Source organism: Palaemon carinicauda, chromosome 15, assembly GCF_036898095.1.
Source record: "Palaemon carinicauda isolate YSFRI2023 chromosome 15, ASM3689809v2, whole genome shotgun sequence".
Classification (NCBI taxonomy): domain Eukaryota; kingdom Metazoa; phylum Arthropoda; class Malacostraca; order Decapoda; family Palaemonidae; genus Palaemon; species Palaemon carinicauda.
The window spans coordinates 1,095,375-1,106,832 of record NC_090739.1 but is presented as its reverse complement, the minus strand read 5'-3'; the positions used below and the strand labels follow the sequence as shown (position 1 = coordinate 1,106,832).

Sequence of the window (11,458 nt, the reverse complement as noted above, 5' to 3'; positions counted from 1 at the left end):
ACAAAGATAACCCAAAAATTCCTCTTCACTCAAGTGGTTAATTACTGCACTGTAATTGTTCCGTGGCTACTTTCCACTTGGTAAAGGTAAAAGAAACTCTTCAACTATGGTAAGCAGCTCTTCTGGAAGGATTCCAATATCAAACCATTGTTCTCTTGTCACGGGTAATGTTATGGCTTCTGTACTATGGTCTTCTGCTGTCTTGGGTTATAGTTCTCTTGCTTGAGGGTACACTCAGCCACACTATTCTATCTACTTCCTTTCCTCACAGCTATTTTCCCTGTTGGAGGTCTAGCTTGGGCTTTTAGCATCCTGCCTTTCCAACTACAGCTGTAGCTTAGCTAGTAATGATAACTGCATGGCCTTTCTCCTGATTGTAGGCTACTGTTTCATTTCCTTCCTTTCCAGAAATCATTATCTTTGGTTTTACTACAGTTGATTTTCACTCCTTTCCTCTCCATCCAACTCCGCATTTTGAAACATTTCCACCACCTTTGCCTGTTATTCTGCCTTTAATAATAGATCACCTACAGTATACACATAACCTTTCAGTGGCACTTTTTCTGCACTCCTTTGCAGCTTTCTCCATTACCATAAAGGACTCAGCACCGAACCATGGCGGATTCCAGCATTTATTTCAAACTCTTTTGATATCATAACTATTGCAGTGCCTTCACTTCAAGGGATTAATGATGGAGTTAAAATACTTTAATCGAAATAATCTTCATTCTTCTGATGTACATAATTTTACCTTAAATACTTATACTATTATCTCTACTTGTACTACAGTAGCAACATAAACATAAACACAAATCTACCTCATAACTTAAGCTAAAAGAGAAGACATGTTCAGTATTGTACATCTGGTCGTGGAGAGGGAAGACGCATCATTATCATTAATATAACAAATGCAGTAAAAGTTTCCATTGGAAAACATGAATCCTTTCCCCCTGTATAATATAAACATGTCCATTGTTTATATTTGGTTGTGTATATGGAAGACTCATCACTGTTATACACAAGTCCTGTTATCTAAATAGTTCTCTCTAGTGTGAACCTAGAGTCGTTCTTTCTGTACAGTACAAAAAAAGAGTTAAGATCTTTTTACTTCTGGTTGAGTGAAAGGAAGTGCTGTCAATATTATCTTAACTAATAAGATAAATAATTGAATCATAAATAATCGATTTTCATAGACATGGGTAAAAACATTCCATTTAAGGCTCACTTCAAAAGAGAGGTTTCTTTTGTATGTAAATATATCTGCTCGTTAGGAGACATGTCTTCACATGACTCGCTAGGGTCAGCGTAGACAAAACCACATCAATCCGCTCATGTGAAGCGAGCCTTACTCCTGACTGTGAAAAGGGAGTCTCATCATCATTTTCATACTAATAGCACAATCTAGATACAGTATATACCTAAATTGTAACTAGTAGTATTCTCTAGCTGGTCACTAGAGTCGTTCTTCTCGCAAAGGACTAAAAAGGAATGCCGTAATAAAAATATAGTTACATAACCATCCTAAATAAATCTCGTAAGAGCCAAAGTAAGAAGAGATAGGGATAAGGTTGCTAGTATTGACGTTGAGGCGCCATTCGACTGCTTCGGGTGTCTATAAGATGACTTAAAGGCGAACTCGACCCGATCCCAAGTTCCATTATTTGGGTTAGGGACGATTTCGAGGACGTTTGTCAGGACTTGGTACACGTCAACCATGTGGATGCGTTCAATGACACTTCCTTCCACGAAAGCTGGAATTAAAAATATAAATGAGAAATGGGATCAGTAATAACATAACATCCTAATACTTAACCCTTTTACCCCCAAAGGACGTACTGGCACGTTTCACAAAACCCATCCCTTTACCCCCATGGACGTACCTTGCAAAAAAATGCTATAATTTTTTTTTTTTCATATTTTTGATAATATTTTGAAAAACATTCAGGCATTTTCCAATAGAATGAGACCAACCTGACCTCTCTATGACAAAAATTAAGGCTGTTAGAGCAATTTAAAAAAAATATACTGCAAAATGTGCTGGGAAAAAAATAACCCCTTGGGGGTTGAGGGTTGGAAATTTCCAAAGATCCTGGGGTAAAAGGGTTAACAGATTGCTCAGGTTAAGAATTAGATACAACTTTCCATTGTCCTTACTTCCTGAAAATGTCATTCTCCAATACCTTCAATGAGGCAATCAAGATAATTTTATATTTGGAAAGTGGCAAAGCTTTTTAAATCCAGTTTTGAATTTTATTAAGACTTCTAAAATCAACCTAATTAGCTGTATCATTAAGATGATTCTATTTTCAAAAAGTGTTAAAGCTTTTAAATCCAGTTTTGTATTTTATTAAGACTACTAAATCCCTAGCAGTACCAGCTGAACTCGGTTGAGTCCCTTGTTAGGCTGGGAGGAACGTAGAGAGTAGAGGTCCCCTTTTTTGTTTGTTTCATTTGTTGATGTCGGCTACCCCCCAAAATTGGGGGAAGTGCCTTGGTATATGTATGTACTAAAACCAACCTAATTAGCCAATAAAATAACTTTAATATCCAGTTAAATATGAAAATAGTAATATAAGTTACAAGAACAAGCCCAAAATTGTACTAAATTACTTAAAATGCATCTGCATAATTTTAAAAAGTCTATAAATAACAAAAAGGGGACAACCTCAGCTAAGAAAAATGTAAGAATATGAAAATGGAAGTCAATAAATAAAAGAATTCATTATTACAGCTCAAATATCGGACAGCTTATCAACAAATTGAATGATCTAACCTGGTCCCCTTGCGAAGAATATACCCCTCATAGTCTGGACGTCAGTATTATAGCCATGAGACCCCATGATGATTTTCCTGGAGGCTTTTGGAATCTGCTGGTCAGTTGTTGAAGGCATTATGTAATTACCTGGGGAAAGAATGATTTGACGTTACATAAATTTCTAAAAAAAAAGGGAGACTGTGTATATAAATATACATAAAACACACGTAATACGCACACATTTATAAATGCATAAAAATCACAGGTAAATGTGATGCTTAGATGCAAAAGAACCACAGGCGATCCTCTTAAGAAGTATCACGAAACTAGTCAGGACTTGATCTTTAATTTCCTATTTTCATTTTCCCTGTGGTTCTTTTGCACACACACACACACACACACACACACACACACACACACACACACACACACACACACACACACATATATATATATATATATATATATATATATATATATATATATATATATATATATATATATAAAATATATATATATATATATATATACATATATATATATATATATATATATATATATATATATATATATATATATATATGCAACACATAGCTTTTAGTCATCAAGACAACGAGATGCAAAAAGGTGACTTAGAAAAATGGCTTCAAATTTGCGTTGCGTTTCGTTCACCATCTTTTTTTTTTTTTTATTCTAAATTCACAGCCAACGGTTTAACCAAACCAATACCATTCTTTGGGTCCAACTAACCTGCTTCAGCAATCAAAATGACATCACTGACAAACTTTCCGTTCTTGTAACGTAAGGTTTTGGGGATATCCTCTTTCTTGTACACTGATATTCCTGGGATGGACTTCAGGGCGTCGAATACCTTTGGCAAGGAAGAGAAATTGTCAGATCAAAACTGCATTAATGTATTATCTCTTGACTTACAAATCCAAAAATTAATAGCAATCTACCCATGGGGAGAATTGTGTGACAGGCCGAGAGAAGGTTGTGACTCAAAAGACAGCATGAAAGCAACTGGGTGAGTTTATTATTTGTTGTTGTTGAAGATTGCCTGGCCCTTTTGGCCAGACATGGGCTCTTGCAATCTTGCAGCCCGTAGGAGTTTATTATAGAACACTCTCCTTTATATACAAAAGCTCAAAGTGACAAGAAATTTCATGTTCGAAAAACAGACACTGTTACAGATGAAAAAAGCAGACATGTTTATTCTGGTTCTTTTTAGTGGGAGGGAAGAGCAAAGATACAAGCATAATATATACACAAAATGAACTATGTACGATCGTGTGACACACGGTTGGTACAATTGGTAGCTAGTGTATTTACACACCCACACAAACACAAATCCAACTGAAAATAACAGGGATAAGATAAAGAAATACTGTAATAAACAATATTATATCATTTAACACAATAAGCAACAAAAATTTGTAATAACCTGATATTTATTGCATATGAAACTTGACTATTTGTTGAGTTTTGTAGCTGGAAATCATAGGTATGGGATTCAGGTTGGGCCTGCCCAAGGACAAAAAAAATCGACTCCGTTTCTTGGAATCAATTAAGTTTGTAAGTTGAGAACATTCTATATCAAAGCATAAAAAAAAAGTTCTAATGTGATCATACATACATACATACATATACCAAAGGCACTTCCCCCAATTTTGGGGGGTAGCCGACATCAACAAATGAAACAAAATAAAAAAAAAGGGGACCTCTACTCTCTACGTTCCTCCAGCCTGACCAGGGACTCAGCCGAGTTCAGCTGGTACTGCTAGGGTGCCACAGCCCAACCTCCCACATTATCCACCACAGATGAAGCTTCATAATGCTGAATCCCATACTGCTGCTACCTCCGCGGTCATCTAAGGCATCGGAGGCAGCAGCAGGCCCTACCGGAACTGCATCACAATCGCTCGCCATTCATTCCTATTTCTAGCACGCTCTCTTGTGATCATAATTCTAGTATAATTCTAATTCTTGCATGCTTTGTTTGTAAAAGTTTATATATTCAAAGGATTTATTAAGAAGAATTTTTCATAGTCATCATACATTGTTTTAAGAGATTATTTTAAAATACATTTGGAGACTTAATGTTACTTCAGTATTCAATGCAAATGCTGATGGGTATACAATTTGACTCCCCTAGCTAACTAAGGTTTGTTTTCTTAAATTGAAATAAGGTATCATCAACTTCAACAGTTGCATGGATTGATTGATTGATTGATTTGAGTTTTTAGGCATCCTCAGTTGCATGGAAAGTGCAAATTATTCATGAAGTATACATTAAAAGAATATCAGTAAGAATTTACATAAATTATTTCAGCATCTTTAGTACAATTTTAAAGACAACATTTACTTAACACCAGCCTAATAAAATAAATTCAATAAATTTTATAATTGGATGAAATATTGAAGTGGATAATGTGGGAGGGTGGGCTGTGACACCCTAGCAGTACCAGCTGAACTCGGTTGAGTCCCTTGTTAGGCTGGGAGGAACGTAGAGAGTAGAGGTCCCCTTTTTGTTTTTGTTTCTTTGTTGATGTCGGCTACCCCCCAACATTGGGGGAAGTGCTTTGGTATATGTATGTATGTACTGTATGTATTGAAGTATACATTGCATGAATTCCAATAAGAATTTATACTTACCCTTTTAGCATCTTTAGTGCAATTTTAAAGACAACATCTACCTAACACCAGTCTACTAAAATAAATTTTATAAATTATATAGGGTAGTTTGTAGCGCTACGGCCAAGCGTCCTAATTTGCTTATTATCGCTCCGACTGTTATCTTGTATAGAATAAAAACGTTTGGAAATGGTCTACGGATCTTAAATATGTTGTGTAAGGGGGGGGGTCCCCCTGGGTAAGTACACGGCTTTTAGCATAGGTTAGGTGGTTTTTTTAAGTTAGCTTCTCCCGTCGTACTCGTAGGTAAGGAAACTGTTGTGTAAGGGGGGGGGGGGGGGGAAGGGGCGAAGCCTCCCTGGGTAAGGATAAGGCTTTTAGCATAGGTTAGGTGGGTTTTTTAAGTTAGCTTCTCCCGCCAAAATCGTTTTTAGAACGACGGCCACAGTTCAGAATATTCCCGTTTTCTACGGGATCTGGCCGTCACCCTACAAAGGCTCCATTATATAATTGGATGTAATATTGTAAGAGTTGTTTGAAATGGAAGAAGCTACAATTTACCTTCATTCAACACATTTTCCTTCCATATTACAGAAGGTATTCAAATTACAAACTTAATAGATTCAAGAAGTTTTTTGCAAGTAGACTTTTGGTAATTTTGGACTAGGGTAGGCCTAACTTGACTCCCATGCCTGGATTTCCAGTTCTAAAGTAAGCAAATAGATCGGTTTCATATGAAATAAATATCAGGTTATTGCAAATGTTCCTTTGCTTACTTTATTAAATTAAATTATATTGATTTATTACAGCCTTTATTTACCTTATTATAGTATACTAACTTTTGATACAATATCCAAGATTTATGATTTAAGATGGATTTGTGTTCGTATCTCCGAATGTTTGTAAGTCGAGTGTTCGGAAGTCGAGGACATTCTTATACAATTCACTTCTTACCTTTTCGGCATTTCCTTCGGTTGCCTTGATATTCATGAAGGCACCGTACTCCGCAATGTTTTCCACGTGGGCTGGATCCAGGTACGTGTCTATTTCGTGTCTCTTAACAGCCTCTTCTGAAGTGTCGGCCATTCCGTGGTCGCTCACGACGATGATATTAACTGATGGTTAAAACGTGGTTATGTTTTAGAAGGGAGGGACAAGAACATGTTTTGACTATCACTCTACCATAGCAGCTTTCTAAAAGAATTGTTACCAAGCAATAGCAATAGCCAAATGGGTATAAGATATTCTTTAGCTATGATAAGCAGCTCTTCTAAGAGAAGGGTACTCCAAGATCAAACCATTGTTCTCTAGTCTTGGGTGGTGCCACAGCCTCTGTACCATGGTCTTCCACTTTCTAACAATGATAAATACTTGCAAAGCTACTTCATCATTCCAAAAACTTTCAATCATTATTACCACCCAAGCTACAACCCTAGTTGGAAAAGAAGGATGCTATAAGCCCTAGGGCTCCAACAGAGAAAAAATTATTTCAATAATTTTATTAATTGAATATTAATAATATTTTTAATCCAAATAATAATAATAATAGTAATAATAATAATAATAATAATAATAATAATAACATATAGGACAGCGTGCCTGAGAGTACCCTCAAGCAAGGAAACTCTACCCCAAGACAGAAGACCAAGGTACAGAGACTATGGCACTACACAAGATTATTATTATTATTATTATTATTACTATCCAAGCTACAACCCTAATTGGAAAAGCAAGATGCTATAAGCCCAGGGGCTCCAACAGGGAAAAATAGCCCAGTGAGGAAAGGAAATAAGGAAATAAATAACTGAAGAGAACAAATTAACAATAAATCATTCTAAAAAAAGTAATGTCAAAAGAGATATATCATATATAAACTATTAACAACGTCAACAACAAATATGTCATATATAAACTATAAAAAGACTCATGTCCGCCTGGTCAACAAAAAAGCATTTGCTCCAACTTTGAACTTTTGAAGTTCTACTGATTCAACAACCCGATTAGGAAGATCATTCCACAACTTGGTAACAGCTGGAATAAAACTTCTAGAGTACTGCGTAGTATTGAGTCTTATGATGGAGAAGGCCTGGCTATTAGAATTAACTGCCTGCCTAGTATTACGAACAGGATAGAATTGTCCAGGGAGATCTGAATGTAAAGGATGGTCAGAGTTATGAAAAATCTTATGCAACATGCATAATGAACTAATTGATCGACGGTGCCAGAGATTAATATCTAGATCAGGAATAAGAAATTTAATAGACCGTAAGTTTCTGTCCAACAAATTAAGATGAGAATCAGCAGCTGAAGACCAGACAGGAGAACAATACTCAAAACAAGGTAGAATAAAAGAATAGATTGATCACCGAATATCTTAAAAGACTTTCTCAATAAGCCAATTTTTTGTGCAATTGAAGAAGACACAGACCTTATATGTTTCTCAAAAGTAAATTTGCTGTCAAGAATCACGCCTAAAATTTTGAAAGAGTCATACAAATTTAAAGAAACATTATCAATACTGAGATCCGGATGTTGAGGAGCCACCGTCCTTGACCTACTTACAATCATACTTTGAGTTTTGTTAGGATTCAACTTCATACCCCATAATTTGCACCATGCACTAATTTTAGCTAAATCTCTATTAAGGGATTCACCAACCCCAGATCTACATTCAGGGGATGGAATTGATGCAAAGAGAGTAGCATCATCTGCATATGCAACAAGCTTATTTTCTAGGCCAAACCACATGTCATGTGTATATAGTATGAAAAGTAATGGGCCAAGAACACTACCCTGTGGGACACCGGATATCACATTCCTATACTCACTATGGTGCCCATAAACAACAACTCTTTGAGATCTACTACTTAAAAAATCAATAATAATGCTAAGAAACGACCCACCCACTCCCAATTGTTTCAGTTTGAAAACAAGGGCCTCATGATTAACACGGTCAAAGGCAGCACTAAAATCAAGGCCAATCATACGAACTTCCCGACCACAATCAAGGGATTTCTGTACTGCATTGGAGATTGTAAGAAGGGCATCACATGCTCCAAGGCCTTTCCGAAAACCAAATTGCAAACTAGGGAATAGATGATTACCTTGGTTTGATTTTGGTATGTCCTTCTCCTAGAATAGATGCTTACCATAGCTAAATAGTCTCTACTCTAATACTGGTCATGAATAGATAAAATATATGAACTGTCACATCAACTCTGACCTTGCCAGTACCTTTGTCCGTAAGTTCCCTTTCCTCGAGCTCATCCAAAAGAATGTCAATCACGTTGTCAACGGATCTCACGGCGTCTTGAACTTCCTTCGACCCAGGGCCGTGAGTGTGACCCACGTCATCAATCCGAGAAGTAAATACCTGGAAGAAATAGACAATCAATTGAAAACAAACAAAAAATGCTGATATTCAGGCTGACGTAAGTCTTTTTTTTATAGTTTATATATAGCATTTATGTTTTGACATTGTTACTGTTTTTAGAATGATTTATTGTTAATTTGTTCTCATCATTTATTTATTTCCTTATTTCCTTTCCTCATTGGGCTATTTTTTCCATGTTGGAGCCCTTGGGCTTATAGCATCTTGCTTTTCCAACTAGGGTTGTAGCTTAACTACTACTACTACTACTACTACTAATAATAATAATAATAATAATAATAATAATAATAATAATAAAAATGATAATAATAATAATAATAATAATAATGATAATAATAATAATAATAATAATAATAATAATAACAAACACATATAAAAACTAGAGGGGCACTCAGTAGAGCACAGACCTCAACTGCGGCAGCTTATTTCTCGACCTTTTGCTATAAGCCCAAGAGCTCCAATAGGGAAAATAGCCCAGTGAGGAAAGGAAATAAGGAAAAACTAAAAGAGAAGTTAATGAACAATTAAAACATTAAAATAAAACTTTCATATATAAACTATAAAAACTTGAAAATAACAAGAGGATAAAAACTTCAAAATAACAAGAAGAGAAGAAATAAGACAGAATAGTGTACCCAAGTGTACCCTCAAGCAAGAGAACTCTACCCCAAGAAAGTGGAAGACTTTGGTACAGAGGCTATGGCACTACCAAGACTAGAGAACAATGGTTTGATTTTGGGGTGTTCTTCTCCCAGAAAAGCTGCTTACCATAGTTAAAGTCTCTTCTACCATTACCAAGAGGAAAGTAGCCCCTGAACAATTACAGTGCAGTAGTTAACCACTTGAGCAAAGAAGAATTGCTTGGTAATCTCAGTGGAAGGAACTGTACTTTTTTTTTACCTAGTGAAGACTGATCTAATTGACTTAACGGAAGTTAAATTAATATTCATCACAGGTGTTGACTGCTTTGCATGATGCTCTAATAGGTTAGAATAATTATTCAATTTGAATGTCAATCTAGTGTTGATTTGATAATAATAAGAAGGTGGGTGTGTTAGCCATATACTTACCTACAAGCATTTATATATATATATGCAATTTAGAAGCACGCACAGTATGTATAAATTATCCCGAGCCATTTTCTCTCTCTGTACACAGACACACTAATATACAGTGTGTATATATTATTATTATTATCATTATTATTATAATTACTTACTAAGCTACAACCCTAGTTGGAAAAGCAGGATGCTATAAGCCCAGGGGCTCCAACAGGGAAAATAGCCTAGTGAGGAAAGGAAATAAGGAAAAAATAAAATATTTTAAGAACAGTAACATTAAAATAAATATAACCTATATAAACTATAAAAGCTTTAACAAAACAAGTGGAAGAGAATTAAGATAGAATAGTGTGCCCGAGTGTACCCTCAAGCAAGAGATCTCTAACCCAAGACAGTGGACGACCATGGTACAGAGGCTATGGCACTACCAAAGATTAGAGAACAATGGTTTGATTTTGGAATATCCTTCTTGTAGAAGAGCTGCATACCATATCTAAAGAGTCTCTTCTACCCTTACCAAGAGGAAAGTGGCCAATGAACAATTGGAATGTAGTAGTTAACCCCTTGAGGGAAAAAGAATTGTTTGGTATAAGAAACTCATTTCAATAGATCCGACACTAAATAATCTATTTACAAACATCTGACACAGATAAACCATTTCCAAATGTCTGACAAGAAAACCCACTTGAACACATCTGACACAAAAAGTGTTTACTGATGTTTGACACATGACAACCTCAACACATTTAATAATAAAAACAACTATCTCAATTTTAGTATGCATGAATAAACGGTTTAGATGTAGTAACATTCACAAAAGAACTTAAGTCTGCTCTGTTAATTCACATGGTCCATCTCATATGGGCAATGAACATGATACCTGGTAATCGGTGGATCTTTTTACTAGGTCGTAACCAGGATGACTAGGGACGTAGGGATAATAACATCTTCCCTAAATGATAACTGAAATGTAAGCCTTTTCAAAAGGAAATGTAACAAAATGCCTGATGTATATGATAGATAGATGGATGGATAGATAGATTGATAGATAGACTGATAGATAGAAACACCACAAACTACAGGTGTCGATTATCTGATTTAAAGGTTTAAAGATTTAAAGGTCACTCATGAATGGCAGAGGCAAGGGAGAGTGACATTGCCCTATCGAGCAGGACAATGTCCAAGAGACTGACTGTATACTGTATACAGTACATATAATTAGCGCCCAACACCCTCTCCACCCAAGCTAGGACCATGGAGGGCCAGGCAATAGCTGCTGGTGAATAAGCAGATAGACCTATAGGGTCCCCCAAACCCCCTTCACTGGCTTACATGGATGATGAGGTTGCAGCGACCAAAGGAACTAACGAGTTTGAGCCGGACTCGAACCCCAGTCTGGCGATCACCAGTCAGGGACGTTATCGCATCGCCCACCACAACCATAAATATGTAAGATCAGTGCCCAAGCCCCTCTCCACCCAAGCAAGGACCAAGGAGAGCCAGGCAATGGCTGCTGATGACCTAGCAGATAGATCTATCATCATCATCATTCATCATTTCAGCCTTCAAAAGTCCTTTTGTTGGATGTAGGCCTTCCCCAGGTTCCTCCACAGATTT

General features: G+C 36.3%; 1 protein-coding gene across 2 annotated transcripts in view; it reads right to left on the bottom strand.

The window, feature by feature from the left end:
• Positions 1-707: 707 nt before the first annotated feature.
• LOC137654428 (glycerophosphocholine cholinephosphodiesterase ENPP6-like) overlaps positions 708-11,458 on the bottom strand; it is a 50,660-nt gene continuing 39,909 nt past the window's right edge. For both annotated transcript variants that reach the window (XM_068388032.1, XM_068388030.1), the window contains exons 6-10: positions 8,624-8,762; positions 6,344-6,504; positions 3,506-3,626; positions 2,774-2,902; positions 708-1,751 (exon numbers count right to left, since the gene is read on the bottom strand). In XM_068388032.1, coding sequence (XP_068244133.1) covers positions 1,522-1,751; positions 2,774-2,902; positions 3,506-3,626; positions 6,344-6,504; positions 8,624-8,762 — 780 coding nt within the window. In that variant the 3' untranslated portion in view covers positions 708-1,521. The remainder of the gene's footprint in view (positions 1,752-2,773; positions 2,903-3,505; positions 3,627-6,343; positions 6,505-8,623; positions 8,763-11,458) is intronic.